At 44.4% G+C, this 19,391-nt stretch overlaps 1 protein-coding gene across 2 annotated transcripts; it reads left to right on the forward strand.

Annotated features, from left to right (window-relative positions):
* The first annotated feature begins 284 nt into the window (after positions 1 to 284).
* map3k15 (mitogen-activated protein kinase kinase kinase 15) lies at positions 285 to 18,138 on the forward strand. 2 transcript variants are annotated; one of them, XM_079292247.1, is made up of 29 exons: positions 285 to 978; positions 2,727 to 2,866; positions 3,113 to 3,136; positions 4,415 to 4,608; positions 5,095 to 5,263; positions 5,363 to 5,469; positions 5,915 to 6,085; positions 6,177 to 6,289; positions 6,707 to 6,866; positions 7,137 to 7,287; positions 7,377 to 7,484; positions 7,873 to 7,922; positions 8,122 to 8,217; positions 8,356 to 8,443; positions 8,531 to 8,664; positions 8,975 to 9,102; positions 9,430 to 9,560; positions 9,751 to 9,856; positions 10,935 to 11,092; positions 11,182 to 11,365; positions 11,481 to 11,658; positions 12,309 to 12,483; positions 12,981 to 13,166; positions 13,551 to 13,656; positions 13,788 to 14,028; positions 16,110 to 16,222; positions 16,296 to 16,402; positions 16,491 to 16,567; positions 16,899 to 18,138. In XM_079292247.1, exons 1-29 carry the CDS (start codon positions 684 to 686, stop codon positions 16,990 to 16,992), a joined length of 3,984 nt encoding a protein of 1,327 aa, XP_079148373.1. In that variant the 5' UTR covers positions 285 to 683; the 3' UTR covers positions 16,993 to 18,138. The 2 variants fall into 2 exon arrangements, with proteins under 2 accessions (XP_079148373.1, XP_079148374.1); XM_079292248.1 differs by having other exon boundaries at positions 16,332 to 16,402.
* The last annotated feature ends 1,253 nt before the right edge of the window (positions 18,139 to 19,391 follow it).

The raw sequence follows: 19,391 nt of genomic DNA on the forward strand, positions 1-19,391 counted from the left end.
CGTGGACCTCGTGTTCCTTCCGTCAGTGTGTGATTTATTGACCACTCGCTGTCAGCACAGTCCGGTATTAACACGTGCCACCGGTGCGTAACGGATCCAGACTGTTTGAAGGGAGTGGGTTCCAATGTTCAGCCTTGAAAAACGTTGGAAAACAATATTACACTTGATCGACAACAATGAATAACTGATGAGGAACAACTTAAATCATATGAGCCACGTGCTGATTGGGGTGAATGTGAGAATAACTTTGCTGCAGCGAGGGGAGCAGAGGGACACACCGTTTTATATTTAGACAACCGGAGAGACGCGATAACGTGTCATATACTGGACAGCACGGACCTGATCCATCAAAGCGTATTCTACTGAAGCCAAACGAGCCAAAGTTAACATCTGGATGCCTTTATGATCATCCCCTCTCTCCACGTCCTCTCCCTTTCGGATCTGGTCGGATCCAGTCTGGGTGAAGCGAACTTCTTGGTGCGAGATAATCGGCAGATGATGTGAGTTAATGAGGCGCAGATGCGTGGGGACAAACTCAGATGCGCTCCTCTCCAGCGACGACAGGTGCGCAACAAGTGAGCGAGAGGAGGACGAGACGGACAGAATAAAGGAAGTAACGGGAGGGAGCGGCGGAAAGTAGAAGGAAGGAGATAAAGCAGAAACACCTCCTGGGTTTCCCCGTTATGGATACGGGCCAGAGCGCGCAGGCTGCCGACATGGGAGGAGAGCACTCCTCCGTGGTGGACCGAGAGAGGGGCGAGGTGTCCAGCCCTTGCCCACCGACCAAGCAGCGGCCCCTGCGGGTGGTGTACGTCCTGAACGACGGGCTGAAGTCGGTGATGGCCAGCAGCCCCGAATCCGGAGCGCTGCAGTGTCTGCAGAGAGCCTGCGACTCGGAGAGCGCGCTGCTCACCACCGTCACCTTCGGACGGCTGGACTTTGGAGAAACATCAGTGCTTGACAGTTTCTACGATGCAGGTGCGTGTTACTTTAAAAACGTGGTTCAACATTTAAGTCGTTCAGGTTAGAAATGGGAAATGCATTTTTTGAATGCATGTTTTATGCGCATAGGTTGCGTATAAGTTGCTTCTACTGCATGATGAAAAGTCACCGAAATGCTGTTGAAACAACGGATATACTTTGTGCAACTTATATGTCTTTATAAGTCAATTCAATATTATAAGGGCAGTATTTGTTTATTCGAACTCACTCATTTTACATTATAAATGCGTAAATAGAAAACATGAGAAGTCATAACGTGATACAATATAAAAGGCTTTTATGACCTCTGGGGCTCTATGTCTGATGTTAATACTTAATATAATATGACATCGATAACTGACTCTTTTTGTGGTTTATTATTGGGGACAACCTTTTGACAAACTAAAGGGTCTCATTAGTTGAAACCTCAATGAACGATGGAGTCAAAGAGTCAAAGAGTTAAAACATTTCAACATTCATTTAGAACAACAGAAGATAAGGACGATGCATGACTGTGCACAACAATCAGGACTGTTGTTGAACAGCAGTAATACAAAAGTCATGCCCATCAACATCAACAACAGAGGAACAGTTCTTAGACTGGCGGCAACCTTCAGTCTTCAAAAGTGAAGTCATTGCGAAAGTTGCTTAAACTTGCATTCTTTCTGGTGGCCTCTGGTTGTAAAAAATAACTCTGATTGAGAGAAGACGTCTATGAGAAAATGACTCTACTTCTCACTTGATTTATTCCCTCAGTAAACATTGTGAACTAAGTTTATGGTCTCAATCGTTTCAAGTCTTCTTCAATACAGCATGATGTCATACCTTGTGATGGACAGGTCGATACCGCTACCAGAGCCATATACAGCGTTTCTTCGCCACTCCTCCACCGTCCAAATATGGTCAAAAAACCAAGATGGCGACGGCCAAAATGCTGAACTCAAGCCTTCAAAATCGCAGTCCACTAACCAATGGATGACGTCACGATGACTATCCACTTCTTATATAATAATTTCACGTACCTAAGCACCATTTACCATAACATGGGGTACACGCCAAGATACTCAAACCGGATCAACCTTCATCAGACTTTAACAAACCTAAAAAGTCCAACCAACACGGCACCAAAACCAAACCCTCAAAAGTGTGTATTATCAACAGCGCAGGTACAATACACACTCAAACTATCCATGTTCCAAAAATCATGCCAATAGGATCTTGCATATATTCTGGCCAAAGACCATCTCCAAAATCGCAGAGCAAGACAATATACACGATACTTTAAGAGTGGACCTGGATTGGCCATGTGCAATCAGGGGCAATCCCAAGAGTCGCATTACACTGGACCCCAGAAGGAAAGGGAGGCCCAAAATAACATGGCCCAGGACGATAGGGAACGAACTCCAACACCGAGTTGGGAGACCTTTTTGCCCTATGTGCCAGTTGGCACAATGAGGATCAATCAGTGAGTGAGTATCGGTACTTTCACTTAAGTGAAGGATCTGAGTTCGTCCTCTACCACTGCTGACTAAAACTCTGAAAAGCAAGACTTACTCGGGCCCAGTACTTCTTCCACCACCAATGCTTACAGCTAAAAACCTTCTGTTTTAATCGGGTAAGAAGAAATGGGTGTCTTATTCAAGGGCTGATGGATTTCAGCATGAGCTTTGAGAATGTTTTTGTTGTTGTCCCCATCTTTATGTGCATCGACATCGTCGGCGCCTCTTCTACCTCGATCCATCCAGACATCGCGGTTGTGGACATGAGCGATGTGTTTCGGCAGCCCTCCTTGTTTTACCATCTGGGCGTGAGGGAGAGCTTCGACATGGCCAACAACGTCATCCTGTACCACGACACTGACCCTGACACGGCCCAGTCACTGAAGGTACTCCCACGCATGCACCTCTATGAATCTCCTGTAGGTGTATTTAGTTCATGGATGCCATTCCGTTGGCAGCGCCTTAGAACAAAGTGGTCCACTATGATATTTGCAGACAGTATGCACTGTGTTGCCAAGGGCCAGCCGTTTGAAGTAGTAATGTGGCAGTACAACAAGAGTACACAGGAATACACACTGTTGCTCTGCTGTCCAGTCTTTAAAATCCATTCTGATGCTATTCTTTTCTTACAGGACATGGTGGCGCAGAAAAACACAGTAAGTGTATCTGTGTGTGTGTTACAGAGTGATTCATGAGTACACACTGTCTCGTGCTATTCGTGGAATAATATTCGTGACAAATGCCGTTCTTCCTCTGACGTACAAGTGCATTCAGGAATGCATATCTACATGCTCTCACTCTCACTCTCTCTCTCTCACACACACACACACACACTGATTCTTAAAGTATGTATTGTGTTTCTGTGTGTGTGTGGAGAAGGCCACTCGTCCGCCAGTGTTAGGTTTTCCCTTGGTTCAGTTGCCTCCAGAATACAGAGGCTCTGGATTGCGTAATAAAGTAGGTACCATGCTGCACTAGGGCATGCTGGGAGATTTTTTCACAGTCTAATGATAATAAACGTGGTGGAAGGGCAAACACTGACCTCGGCATGAGATGTTGTGTGAACTTAAACTTCCTAACAACAGCGTTAGATAATTTAATACCATGCAACCTTCTTTAGTTTCCCTTTTGTACCTCAGCTCAGCGTGAAGGATGTTGTTGACAACTTTTTGAAATGCAACCAATTGATCGGATTATCGATCTGGTAACTCCAACACTTGGATTAAGAATCACTTGTGGCTTAAACAGAATTCTGCATGAAAGGGCGGAAATTAATTACATCAAATTATGCCCTATTGTGCAGTGATTTTACATGGTGCCACCATCAGTTACATCCATAGACTGTATGTAAAAAGTGGACGTAGTCAATCGTGACGTCACCCATTGGTGTGTGGACTGCCGTTTTGAAGCCTCGAGTACAATTACGGCGGTCGCCATCTTGGCTTTTTGCAAGATCGGTCAACGGTGGAGTGACTTGGAGACGCCGTATGAGGCTCTGTTAGCGACCTGTCAATCACAGTAAACCTGCCCAAAAGCACACTTCATGGTCTATTTTACTCTAAATGGACCATCATTTACGAAATTGACTTCAAGACACTGAAAGAAAGAAAGAAAAAGAAACCTACGAAGCTGTTGTTGCAGTGTGTATTTGTGTGCATTAGTTCTTGCTGTATCTGGATATTTAACAGCCACTTGAGCCTCATTATCGAGCTTACCTTTGCTGCTGTCTTCATGATCCTACCAAACAATCTCAGTCGTGCACTGATCCTCTGCTTAGTTAATAATCCCTCTATAATCCCCATCTGTCCATCACTTCCTCTCCCTGGACTCATAAGCATCCTGGATGTCTTTCCGTCTGATACTGTGTTGTATTGAATCATTTCTGGTACTCGCACCCAAATCTGAATCATTGAATTTCCTCTTTCTCTTTCCAGGCATCCAGTGGTAACTACTACTTCATCCCCTACATAGTGACTCCTAACCACGAGTACATGTGCTGTGAGAGTGACGCCCAGCGCAGGGCCAGCGAGTACATGCAGCCCAGCTGGGACAACCTGCTGGGGCCGCTCTGCGTCCCCCTGACTGACCGCTTCACCAGCCTGCTGAAGGACATCCACGTCACATCCTGGTGAGACATAAACGTGATCATAAACGTGATCATACACAAGTTGTCTTGTCTTATACTTGCGTATTGATGGGTAGGTTCAAAGGCCCCAACATGCAGAGAGCCGAGACCTCGACTCTCTCGTGAAGACAAATGGATTAAAAAAAACTACAGAAGTGGCGTTATTTAAGTACGAAGTTACACGTTGAATAAATCAATGTTGACTTCTTGTTTCACACGTGGCATGAACACTTCCAGGTGGTGGTTGCCGACTTAACCAGCAACTCATTTGTGTCTTCCTATATTTCTTTCTCTTCACCTTGTATTCAATATTTTATGATCTGATTCATCCCAAGAGGATATAATTTAGTGTGATAGACAAAACATTTTTAATGTGTGGGGGAGACAAAAACTGTGAGACAATTGGTTGCTTCTCATCTCCATTTGCTAATTAATTACCTATTTCCTCTCTTCTACTTGTCTTTGCTTTTACTCATCCGTCGTCTGCAGTGCTTCTTTTAAGGACACCCTGCTGAATGACATCAGGAAGGCCAGAGAGAAGTACCAGGGAGAGGAGCTGGCCAAGGAGCTTTCCCGCATCAAACTCCGAATCGACAACACGGAAGTTCTCACCCAGGACATCGTCATGAACCTGCTGTTTTCTTACAGAGACATACAGGTACAAACACACAATGTTTGGAAACGTATGTGCTAAACAAATATGTGCATCATATTAATGTGAAAGGCAAGAAATAAGTTTGCCTTTTCTCACCACCAGGACTACGATGCCATGGTGAAGCTGGTGCAGACTCTGGAGATGCTGCCGACTTGTGATCTGGCAACGCAGCCCATGATCCAGTTCCACTACGCATTCGCCCTCAACAGGTGGAGTCAAGCTCGGGCTTAGAGAAGAGTCCACGCATAGTGTGCCAAAAGAAGCTTTTACTGCCAATCATTAAGCCTTAAACTGAAGAGATCAAATCAAATGTAATCTATCAGCTAGACCTTTGCTAAAGCTTAGCTAAATCTACATAAAAAATGTTTTCTAGCTGTAAGTTTAATTGGAAAAATAGCCAATTTGATGAACCTGTCAATTAAGTGTATTGGTCCATAAACCAACTGAGGTGTGACCAAATCCATTCATGGTGGAAAGAAACCCGGCTAACATTTCACCCTGGCTAACGGTGACTAACTCGCACTTTAGCAATGGCTGCCAAGTCAGCTTTTGACTCTAGTGGAGTTCTTGCAATGTGGAGATGTTAAGCTGTCTTTAAATATATTTATGTATTAAATTGTGGATTTTGTTTAACATCAATTCTCATGTGTGCAGGAGGAACAGTCCTGGTGACAGGGAGCAGGCTCTCGGAGTGATGCTGCAGGTGTTGCAGTCGTGCGAACATCCAGCGCCCGACATGTTCTGCCTCTGTGGACGGATATACAAAGACATCTTCCTGGACTCGGACTGCAAAGACATGATAAACAGGGACAACGCTATACAGTGGTGAGAACACGCACTCGAATGCGTATACATCCCTTCCACATGCTTTCATGAAAAATACATCATCTGCATCTAATTATTTACATTTGTGCAGGTACAGAAAGGGGTTTGAGCTGCAGCCAACTCTCTACTCTGGCATCAACCTGGCTGTCCTCCTCATAGTTGCTGGCCAACAGTTTGAGAGCTCCATTGAACTTAGGAAAATAGGTGAGAGGAGGACCCTGAACCTGCCACCCCCTTTGATGAAGCCAGCACAAAATGCATAAATCAAGCTGAAACCGCCCGATACAAAGCAGTTACAAAGTTCTCAAATGTGTCAGTTGCTCTCGATAGCTTAATTTGTTGCTGACTTATGTCTCTCAGAATATAAACGCGTGGTAAAATTGTGTCATTGAGGTTCAGCAAAGTAATTGTAAGGGTAATTAATAAACTGATACAGTAACTAAACTACGCATCTAACAGAAACCAAAGTAAATATAAACAAAGCTAGCTAGGCTACTGAAGTATGCGGTAGTAGCCTCAGCAAAAAAATTCTTCGGTTCTTCTTTGCTGTCTCAAATGAAGCTCAATGGTATTTCATAAATATTCCACAATGTTTTCATACTTTTAATCTGATGTCTTTAGGTGTGAGGTTGAACAGTCTGCTGGGGCGCAAAGGTTCCCTGGAAAAAATGAATAACTACTGGGACGTGGGCCAGTTCTTCACCGTTAGCATGCTAGCTAACGACATCCCTAAAGCTACTCAGGCAGCCGAGAAGCTCTTCAAACTCAAGCCGCCTCTCTGGTAGGTATTCACAGTCACAATAAATACCACTTATATACTATGTTGTCAGTGCTTTTATGGTACAGTATCAGAAAAATTTAGCTTTTTGTCGTCTGAAAACTCGACTTTTATGTTTTAAGCGACTTTATTTCCACAGGATAATGACAGTAAAGGAAATAGACTCAATGAAATACGTGTTAATAATCAAAATAACTGTTTTAGTCGGTGTTATATTCTGCATTTTCAATTATATTATTTCCTGTGACTTGTTTCATGTGTATTGTCTTCCAGGTATTTGCGGTCAGTGGTGCAGAACCTGCAGCTGATCCTGAGGTTTAAGAAGCAGTCGGTGGAACATTCTCCACAGCGGGAGAGACTCAACTTCTGGATGGACATCATCGTCGAGGCCACGCAGGGCACCACCAATCGACTGCGGTTTCCGGTACAAACGGCCATACGCGAACACGCTCGATCAGATTATCAAAGAGTCATGCTAACATGTTTGTTAATCTTTTTCTCTTTGTGTAACAGGTGTTAATCCTGGAGCCAACTAAGGTTTACCAGCCCTCGTATGTGTCCATTAACAACGAGGCTGAGGAGAAGAACGTCTCTATCTGGCATGTTTCTCCTGCCGAAACGGTAAGAACATTGTCCTTCTTTACCACCTAACCCTCTTTCTCGTTACCGCATCATTTCATTGCATTGCACCATTGACAATTAACTGTCAAAGTGCGTTACATCCACCTGTTTTTATACTCTGGTCAGTATGCCAAAAAACAATAAGCTTGGTTGAGAGGTTGATCACTTTGGAAAGAAACCTGCATAAATTAACATTTTCTTTTGTTAATTTTCAGGAAGTTCAGTTCAAATTTCCACTACCTTTGAATAGAAACCCAACTATCTTGTCTAGAAGAAACAGCACATGCTATGTGCTTCTGTTCCTTATCCATTTAAAAAAAATTGACTTTGAATGGTTTAATATAATACCATTCTCAGCAAATTTGAACTTAATTCACTCTCATTACAGAAAGGGATCCATGAGTGGAACTTCACTGCGATCTCCATCAAAGGCATAAGGTATGAATGTAAATGTGGCATGTTGGATTTTATGCAGCTAAGAGACAAAATGTGTCAGTTTATTTGGGTTTATTACTACAATCGCGAGGCAAAATGTTTGCCGAAACACCTTGTTTTCACCTGTACAGTAAAACTTTTAAGAGTACTTTTAGGTATGTTTTAAAGATCTTTCATCGACTCTTAACTGTCCCGTCTGCAGCATCAGTAAGTTTGATGAGCGGTGCTGCTTCCTCTACGTCCACGATAACTCTGATGATTTCCAGATCTACTTCTCCACTGAGGAACAGTGCGGTCGGTGAGGACACACACCTCTAGATGTGTCTGTGTAGGTGTGTGTGTTTGTCTGCGTTTGTGCTCGTACAGTACGTATGTGCGATTGTATTGAAACGTGGCCGTGAACAGGACATGGTGACGTTATAATGTCGTGCTCCAGGTTCTGCTCCATGGTGAAAGAGATGATATCAGATGGTACGGGGAACGCTGTGGAGCTGGAGGGGGAAGGAGACGGAGATACGCTGGAGGTCTTAAATATAGCCATTACTTTTTTAGTAAATGCATATTATAGCTCCAGTTTGTGATCACTGATTAACAATATGTGTGTGTTACAGTATGAGTATGACACCGATGAGACCGGGGACAGGGTGGTGTTGGGGCGGGGCACCTATGGAGTGGTGTACGCAGGGAGAGACGTCAGCAACCAGGTCCGGATCGCCATCAAAGAGATCCCTGAGAGAGACAGCAGGTAGGCACGTTTGGGTCGAAACAGTGACCCGGATCAAAGTTTACCACCTCTAACATAAAAAATTGGTATTTTATTGTCTCACAGTTTGTAATCAACCCTTTCAAAGTCCCGCTACCCCTTTTTTTTTGCAAAATTGCCGCCATCTTGGATTTTTGAATGGCCAATCGAGCAGATAATTTGTTGTGCAAATATAATATGAAGCCAGATATGAAATACAAGCAAACTTTATCTGAATAAATTAAAGGCATTTTTGGTCTTTTTTTCTCTCTCTCTCTCTCTCTCTCTCTCTCTCTCTCTCTCTGTAAATCAGATACTCCCAGCCCCTTCATGAAGAGATTGCGCTCCACAAGTACCTGAAGCACAGGAACATTGTTCAGTATTTGGGCTCCGTTTCTGAGAACGGATACATCAAGATCTTCATGGAACAAGTGCCTGGAGGTGCGTTTGTGTGCGAGAGAGAGAGAGAGATAGTAAAACACAGTTGTGTGAACTACGACGAGATCCTTAGAAACTCTGGCTGCGTCCGAAATCGCATACTACACACTACAAACTCAATATGTGTACTATCGTTCAACATGCCTTGTGCTTTACTGATAATTTGATCCGGTGCAGGCAGCCAGATGTTCTTGATTCATGTCGGAAAAAATGTTCTATTTAAGAGATCGATGCTTGTGACCTCTCGGTTACTGGGCGGTCTCTCTAACTGCTTGGTCATCTTCCCGTTTCATGATAGGTTTTGGACACTCCTTCTCTTCCTTTCTCCAGGAAGCCTGTCTGCGTTGCTGCGGTCTAAATGGGGCCCGCTGAAGGAGGCGACTATAATCTTCTACACCAGACAGATCCTGGAGGGGCTCCGGTACCTGCACGAGAACCAGATCGTCCACCGAGACATCAAGGTACGAGGCAGCAACGCAGTCTGTGGTTTGACCAAGAGTAACATCCAGGGTGCGAGTTTATAATGCAGACAACAATGAAATCAGAAATGGACTTTCACTGCAGTGCTCATCCTCAAGGGACAATAGAGGTGACACCCTGGTAAGAACACCTTGGTCATTTGATAGTAACCTGCTGCTGTTTCTCCATTAGGGTGATAATGTGTTGGTGAACACCTACAGCGGTGTGTTGAAGATCTCAGACTTTGGTACCTCGAAGCGGTTGGCGGGGGTCAACCCCTGCACGGAGACTTTCACCGGTAACTTCTTCTTCTCCTCAATCTGTACACAAAAACATACATTCAGTTTTATTTGTAACCGACATGTCCCCAAATCCCCAGATTACATTTAGGAATACTTCACCCACAAAATAACCATTTGTAGATCAGTTACTCACCAACTATTTAAAAGACTTCCGCATAAACAGTCACGTTTTCACTTGTTGAGGAATGTGAGAAATACAGAGTTTCCTGAAAGAATTAAAGGTTTCATGGGCTGAGTAATTGAGTCATTTTTGTGGGTGAAGTATTCCTTTAAATTAAAGTGCAAGTTAAAAAGTTGTTGAAGTATTAGACTTCAACAAGGGTTTCCTTGAACCTGGGTTTAATAAATGATGACGTCCATCTATTCATGTCTTCTACTGAGGAACTTTCAGGTGTAAACAAGATAAATTATTCACATTAAAATGATCTACTGTCAACTAAATTACACAAAAAAAGAAACTGTGAAAGTAATGACTGAGAGAGAAAGAAACTGCACCCATCATAAGTGGGTAATTCGGTTCTGGACAGCATGAATGGAGTCGTAGAAACGTTGAAGTATAAATATGAAAATGACGAGAGCCACTATCAGCCTCTATGGAAACGCTCAGACACACGAGCGTACACGAGCGTGCACGAACCTGCGCGCACGCGTACGAACATTCACATTCATCGGCCATCTGGCCTCCTCCAGCTGCCAGCGAGGTGTGTGATTAGGTTAGCTAATCAAGCAGAGGCAGAAGGGTGTTTACCTTTCATTAGCAGGTGTGTGCGTGTGTCTGTCCTTATCTGTCTCTCCTGTCTCCATCTTTGTAGAGCTCTGTCTGTCGCTCACTGTTTACATCAGTATATAGAGCACACCACAAATGCCAAATATGCTCAGACTGACTGACTGCAGACCAAATGCTCAGAGATAGAATGAAGCAAAAAGGATCGTGCTTTTGTGTCCAGAAACGTTCATTTCAGAATCTCCTCTTCAGTTTGTGAGTCAATTAGTTGTCTCTGATGCTAGCTGATTGCCTCTCGTTACCTCGTAGAGATAATTGGTCCAGCTTACCATCTGCCTCTCTGTGTGCAGGTACTCTGCAGTACATGGCTCCAGAAATTATTGATAAGGGCCCTCGAGGGTACGGGGCCCCGGCTGACATCTGGTCCCTGGGATGCACCATTATAGAAATGGCCACTGGGAAACCGCCCTTTCATGAGTTGGGAGAACCACAGGCGGCCATGTTTAAGGTAGGACTCTGTGTACATGTGTATTCCATTACATCCATCAGATGAACACATGTCCGGGCCCTGATTCTTCTGAGTAAATGTGGTTTTAGGTGGGCATGTTTAAGATCCACCCAGAGATCCCAGAGTCCTTGTCTGTGGAGGCCAATTCGTTCATCTTGCGCTGCTTTGAGCCGGACCCTCACAAGAGAGCCATCACCTCGGACCTCCTCAGAGACATGTTCGTCAGACAAAACACCAAGGGCAAGAAGAGCAAGATCGCCTTCAAGCCATCAGGTCAACTCACACACACACAATGCACATAGAACACACATTGGACGTGTTGTAGAATAACTCCCCCCCCCACACACTTACATACATGTTACAGTAACATTTACTGTTGCTTTTGTAGACTACATCCACAACGTGTCGCTGCCGGTCCAGTTGCAGTGCGAGGCCACCGGGAGCAGCAGCAGCGAACCCGGTTCCATGAGCCCAGACTGCGACTCCAAACACGACGTTTTCTTCGTAAAGAAGAAAAGCCCCGGCTCCCAGAACCTCCTCAAACCCCCCAACTCCAACTACCTGAGGTGTGTACGTCGGCTTTCACGTGAGCTCGATCTCTACAGGACTTTGAGAGCCAAAATCCAGATTTATTTGAGCTCTTTTGCAGGATAATACTGATGTTTACCTGCACATTTCATTTGGATGGCATCAGAATAGCCTCTTTTTACCAGTCATGCTGATTCTAAATGCAAAAATAACATATTACATACTCGTACAACATTGTCACTGCAGACACAATCCTGCTGGGACACAGTACACGTCATGTGAGAAGATGTGAATGAATGTGTGTGAGTGTGTGTGTGTGTGTGTGTGTGTGTTTTGGTGGCAGGTGGCCTTATTGTGCCCACAGCATGCTCCGCTGCCTTTTACGACACTGATATAATGAGGTCTGATAACTTTACGAGCTTCAGCTGGCAGGCTGAGCACACACGCACCATCACACGGTCATCCACGCGCACGGACACGCGTGTGTGCGTACGTGCGCGCGCGACCCTGGCGCGCTGACTCATGCTGCCTCTGCACTTTCCTGGGCACACACAGTCGCCAGGAGAGGCTTGTATCTGTAAATAAACCGGACGGCGCGTCACGCCGCTGTAAATCAATTGCGTGCTTCATGTTTTATTTTATATTGCGGTGAGATCACTGTGTGTGTGTGTGTGTGCGTGCGTCGCAGTGTTCCAGATGAGGGTTCGGTGTCGGACGACCGCAGTGCACCCCCCTCCCCCGAGGACAGGGACGGCGGTCTGTTCCTGCTGAAGAAGGACAGCGAGAGACGGGCCATTCTGTTCAAGGTCCTCAATGACGACCAGGCTAAAGTCATCTCCAACCTCAAGGAGAACCACATCCAGGTGTGTCTGTGACAGCAGTTAAAGCGAGAAAAGTTGTAATTTCTATAAAGAAACATGAATCAAAATCGTTTTTTTTAGCCTATTAGTACAAACTTTTGAAGCATTTAAGAAAAGAAGCATGCATTTTCTGATGCTACCACTGGGGGGCGCACATGTTTTAAAATCCTACAAATCGTCTCTTTGATGACGTCGAAGAGGCTTTGTAGCATTATTAGTTGTACCTCAGAGTTTGTCTTTATTCAGGATGTGTAGTGTCTGTATCTTCATAGTCAGCTTTCTGTTATACAATATCATAAAACAGGGAAGTCCTTTAAAAAGATGTAAACCCCCACGGTAACATAAATCTTCATCACTGATAGACTTTACATTTGGGACATTTATACTTACCGTATGAGCGCTGTAATCTTAAATCAGTGTTTTGATGAAGTGCTACTACATTTCTGTATGCTTGATGTGCGTGTGTGTGTGTGTGTGTGTGTTTGTGTGTGTGTGTGCAGGGCAGTGAAGAGCTCCAGCTGTCTGTCGAACACATCAAGCAGATCATCTGCATCCTCCGAGACTTCATCCATTCCCCAGAGAGGCGCGTCATGGCGGCCACCATCTCCAAGCTCAAGCTGGACCTGGACTTCGACTCCACCTCCATCAACCAGATCCAGCTGGTGCTCTTTGGCTTCCAGGACTCGGTCAGCACACACACACACACACACACACACACACACACACACACACACACACACACACACACACACACACACACACACACACACACACACACACACACACACACACACACACACACACACACACACACACACACACACACACACACACACACACACACACACACACACACACACACACACACACACACACACACACACACACACACACACACACACACACACACACACACACACACACACACACACGCAAGATATGCAAGCTGTTATACCAGAGATTTTGTCTTTTTTAATTGCTGCTGGCACATAACAAAACAAATGAACTGTAATAACTCATCCTAGGTGTGAATATGTGTCCTCGTTTGTTGGTTTGTCTGATGTTCTCAGGTAAACAAGGTCCTGAGGAACCATCACATCAAACCTCACTGGATGTTTGCGATGGATAACATCATCCGCCGAGCTGTGCAGGCAGCCATCACCATCCTCATTCCAGGTCAGAAGCCTGGCCTGAGCTTTTACCGCCATCAAGTGGACACATGCGTGACATTCTGTCCTGAACTAAACATGAGCAGATCAATATTCACATGATGTTACAAGAAATGAATTGACGCATCTCTTTAACAGAGCTGCAGACCCACTTTGGCCCGGCGTCGGAGTGCGAGGGAGCGGAGAAGGAGGACGAAGTGGACGAAGAGGAGGCGGAGTTCGGTCCCGTTTTAGCTCCTCACGCCGACGACCCCGGGACGACAGCTGACCCCGCCCACCCCGTGGCCAGCACGCCAAACCCCGCCCACTCGCAGGAGCATCAGCGCTCGCATTATCAACTGGGAGTACAGCTGGGGCGGCTCAAACAAGGGACCAACAGGTACACACAAAGAAGAGCTTTATTCTCAGCCAAGAACAAAGTGTCAATAAAGTTTTACGGTGCAACTTTTTTTTCTTTTGATGTGGTTACATGCGGTGACAAAGAGCCATTCAAATATTTCAACCCATACAGTCAACAACACACGCACACACCCACATGGGAAAAACTGCTGCAGGCACATTGTGTGAATGAATGGAGCTCATGATGATAAATCCTACTCGAAGCAAACCTGTGATAAGAAGTGGAGGAGATGGAAAGAATGTGCACACACCCATAATGTGCAAACACACACACCCGATGCATGTCGCGGACACATTAGCTGCAGGGCTGCGTGATCTGTCACTTGACCCCACAGGGTGACGACACACAGCACGGACATAACAAGAGAAGTAAAAGAGCTCCACACACACAACCTGAACACTGATATAACATCTAAACGTAAATAATGACAAACTGAAAGATTGTTTTGCATTAAAACATTTGTGTGTTTTAGGTGTGGCAATAAAGACAAAGCTGCAGTACGATGCGAAAGCTCAGAGATTATTCAACGTTTAGAAAAGGTGAAGCAAGAGAAAGACAAATTATTGTTAAAGTGTCTCAGCAAAAACAACCAATTGCTTTGGTTGAGACATTTTAAAACTTAAGCTGTCATCTGTGAAAGGTTTGAGACAACATGAGGCCATTTTATGCATTTCAGATTGTGTTACAACAGGCCCAACATTCATAATAACTTTATGTTTTCTTGCCAACCGAGAAAACCGCGACCGAAAGTTAATGTGGGCGACAAGAAATAGTGAACATACCAAAGCCTTCACTGACACCAACAACACAAATGTGGTGTTAACACATCTGTCTTTGAACACCTGGAATGTCTCTGACTTTATGTTGCCAGGACTAAAGAGAAACCAAATGAGAACATTGCTGACCATAAAAATGCTGAGAATGAGGAAAATCGCAGAACAGGAAGAGCATGATAGAAGTACACCTCCACAACAGATCTCTGAGTCAATCAGAGAGAGAAGGACTGAAACAGATTGACTTCAGAGGGAAGAGTTTTTTGCAAAGTTTTTTGTTTTATAATCATAACTATCAATGTCCTTTTGAATTTACAATTCATTTTGCAGCCCCGCTTTGCTCTTGGCTCACATCCACACACGCTGGATCTGTCTTTGTTTCTTGTTTGCATTTCTGTTGATTGTTATTTTGAGTTCATTGCACCGCTGAGGGGCCAGGACAGAGAACAGCCCTGACCGGGTCGATCGGCCGCGGGGACGTCTGAGCGACGGGGCAACCGGTCGCCCCGAGGCAGCAGAGCGAAGTGGTCGGGCGGGGGTGTGGGGCTTGACCATAGCCTGTTCCTTTCACTGCCCTGTAGGCGAGCACCAGTCTTAACCTGGATGCTCTTACAGGGAGCCAGTGTAGAGAACGGAGAAGGGAAGTTGAGTGGGAGAACTCGGGGCGATTGAACACCAGACGAGCTGCAGTCCTTTCAAAGTATTCCAAGAGTATTCTTCTCTCTCTGTACAGGTGTGGTAAGGGGGCTTTTGCGTGGCTTTGATACTTGTTGTGGCAACATTACATGTTTTTGCAAGTGCTAAAACACTTTTTTTGAAGCAAGGGCCCTCTTTTGCGAAACTCTAAAAACATTTACACAAAACATTTCATTCAAAACTATGTAAGCCCATCAATAAAGTTATATTGCATCACCATTTTACACACAAACACCAAATAAAAAGCTCTTTACACATTACCAACTGCACTCTGATGAATCTTTGGCATTTTCAAACCAAAACCTGTAAATTGGCGAGTTCTGTTGCAGTGTTTTATTACAAAACCCGTTTTCTGACAGGAAGTTGGACTAACCAGTAGTTTTATGAGGGCCACACAAAGTGTTGAGTTTTGGGAGGTGCGCGTGGGCTTCTTCTTCACTCCCCTTCATCCTACTGTCGCCCATTGCTGCCTACGTTTCTGTCTGTTGCGACAGCTTTCTGGTTAGACCATGCCGCTATTCATCTGTGCCCTCCATGCTGTGCGCCTGTGAGATTTATTGGCTATCATAACAGATGTCCCTGTCGCTGCAGGCTGCTGGAGGAGCTGCTGCAGAAGGAGAAGGAGTACCAGCAGGTCCTGAAGGCCACGCTGCAGCAGAGAACACACGACATGGAGCTGGTCAGAGCCCGACACAGACCACTAGGTAAACACACTGATGGATTATTCTTCTGTCTGTGCTTCTCTTCCGCCCTAACGCTCTTGTTTTCTCTGAACAGACATTTTACCTCCATCCATCTTCAAAATCCCAGCAGACCACGAACCAGACAAGCAGCTCACTGATTGGCTTAAAGAGCAGGGGGCGGACGCTGACACCATAGATAAGGTTGAGTGTCTGTCGGCTTTTGAACATCTGTCCCTAAGCAGCTGAAACACCGTACGTTTAGTTTTAATTTGATTGTGTTGTGTTGTAGTTTGTGCTGGAGGAGTACACACTGGCCGACGTTCTCACTGAAGTTACCAAAGATGACCTCCACTGTCTACGTCTACGGTATCTACTCTTCATATCATGATGGATTCTGTCAGCAGGGAGCATGAAATCAAGCTACTCTTGCCGGCTGACATTTGTTATTCAAAAAATAGTGGTACGATAAAACAAATCCTCCAACAAAGTTATAATTCTTTAAAAAAGAACATCTACAGGTTTTAAGATGCATCGTCTCCTTGACATTTCAATTTCAAATAAAATGAAATGAATGAAACAAGACTGATATCATTTAAATGAGCTTCCAAGAGTAGCTGAAGTAGGTCTTCCTCTTTGAAAGATACCCTTTGACGCCATCATAAGCCAGTCTGTCGTGATTAACCCTCGCTCCCCTCAGGGGCGGCGTCCTCTGCCGCATCTGGCGGGCCATCCAGCGGCACCGAGAGCGAGAGAGGCTGAGGCCCGACGAACGCTCGGAAGATGATGCATGATGGGACACACGGACGACGGCTCTGGAGGACTCTGATCGGCAGTGCCACAGTGCCTTTTCTCGATGTCGTCACTGCGTCGTACGTACTGAATCCCGAAGTTTGACTCTACATCTCCACACACTGTCAGATTTGACCAGGCCAAAGCGCTCTAGTGCAGGCGTTACTCTACGTATCTGTGCGTGCATTTAAATGCCACAATGTGTTTGTTCTTGAAAGAAAAATGCATCCTAGCAAACATGGAAACAGATTAAAGTGACACTCCACTCAGGATCCTTCCCAAAATGTCTGTAATGTAGCTTGTTCAGTGGCGTCCAATGAAAGTCTCGCTATATCTACAGCATATTGCCAAAACGTGGTTGCATTGCTTCCGTCTTAAGCTTTGTTTGTACTCAAGCTTGGCACCAAACCTCCAACCTCCACAATGACGAGACAGGATTGTAATTATCTGTAGACTCATATCTCATATTCATGAACTACTTTATTGTCTTTGTACAAGCCCTGTAAAGAAACAAGTCAAGCGTTAAATGCATGATATAGAAACAAAAGGTTGAATATCCTGTAAACAATTTGATTTGAAGAACTCCTCTAAAGACCAATTGGCCTTCTTTGTGTCATCCCTAGACATGTTAATAGTGCTTTTATCAACTATTTGTGACAGTGCGCCAACACCAAAATTCAGAGGTGCACGACTAAGCGCTGCAACCCTGGCGCCGGCTTCACTGCGGCGGGTATGAACTAAGCTTCACCGCTCACACATGAGGAAGTTCCTCCATCGGTCAGATCTGCTCTGTTCATGCGCATTCTGAGCATTCTGAGCACAGCACAAAGTGGATTGACGAGTTTCTGTAAAATGCTAAATATCTAGATAATGCACAACTGTGCAATGGTGGATATATAAACTAACGCACACAAGTTTTAAGTCGAAATGTTTAAGGTTTGTAACATAAGCATCATGTAGCCACGTTGAGGTCACATCATAAGTGCCACCACGTCACTGCCTTTACATTTATACGCATTAATGTTTCCTTGATATTTTGAATGAAGTTACTTTTCTTTTCTCCTGTGTTTTGTGTATTTAAATGTTATTTTTTTATTATTCCAACTTTGTTGCATGTACGTGCTCGTCTGTTCCATTGATTGCTTTAAAACTGCAATAAACCCGGAAATAATGAAATCGTTGCCCGCTTTGTTTTTCGATGTTTAAGTTGTCAGATATTGGTCATTTTCCTTGCAGTATATTCACATTCTGTGCCTAAATAGATGCTTGTGTCATTTCGTTTCCAACTCTTTCTAAAAATACTCTTTAGTACAAATCCGCCCTCGAATGACCCCACAGGGATAACTACTGCTGTTCTTTGTGCTTGAGTGAATGGATGCGTTACGTGGCTGAACCCTGTTTGCCTACTAACCTGACATATCCTCTCTAAACGGTTTAGATGTTGAGTAATCAAGTGACGTCACGGAGCATGCTCCCTTTTACCAACCCAACAGGTTTACTTCTTCAGGCTACAAGGAACACAAAAACAAAAGCTGGAAGAGATCTTGCTTTTCTGTTCTGACGTTTTTTAAAAGCATGCTCATCGTTCCTGCAGCTTTTAAGTCATCATACAAAACTACTATATACAGTGTTAACTGATCAGCTTGGAAAGAACCTCCACTATCTGAATGAATTCTTTTAGTTTTTTAGCTGACCTATCCCAAGAGTTTTCTTCCTCGTTTGTGTGTGCGTAGGTGCTTGTGTGTTGTTATTAGAACCAGGTGAAAACATTGAGGAAACAAGTTAAAAAAATACTTCAAGAGTCTATGAAACTTTAAATTTCAAATGACATTTTACTTGAATGTAAGCAATACAGAAACTGTTGTAACATGCATATTTTGGAATAAAACATTTGAAATGTACAGATTTGAAACACAACACTCAACTTAATGCTTGCAGATTTTAAAGGAATCATTTGAGTCGGATGAACAGTTGATACCACTTTCACATCTGTCGGGTAAACATAAGGCTAGCTAGCAGCCTGTTAGCTTAGCTTAGCGTAAATACTGGAAACGGAGGGAAACAGCTAGCCTGATCTATCGAAAGGTAAATGCATACCAGAACCTCTGAAGGTCACTAACATGTGAGTCAGGAGCACGGATGTGTAAAGACAACTGGCTACAGCGTTGGAGTCGCCGTTCATTCCCATGAAAGTTGTTCAGTGGCGCATGAACTAAAAAAAGCTTGACTTCCGAGTATTAAATTAATCAGATCTTTCACATCCACTGGACCGTGGAGCAAGCGCACTAGCTTTTCCTTTCATTCCGTGCTCAGTCACATGAACGGAGGAAGGACAATAACTCTGTATTTAGCTATTTGTACATTAGGACCTAATGATTGAAATAAGGGCTATTTAAGTGTT

This window comes from Melanostigma gelatinosum, assembly GCF_949748355.1.
Source record: "Melanostigma gelatinosum genome assembly, chromosome: 20".
Lineage (NCBI taxonomy): Eukaryota > Metazoa > Chordata > Actinopteri > Perciformes > Zoarcidae > Melanostigma > Melanostigma gelatinosum.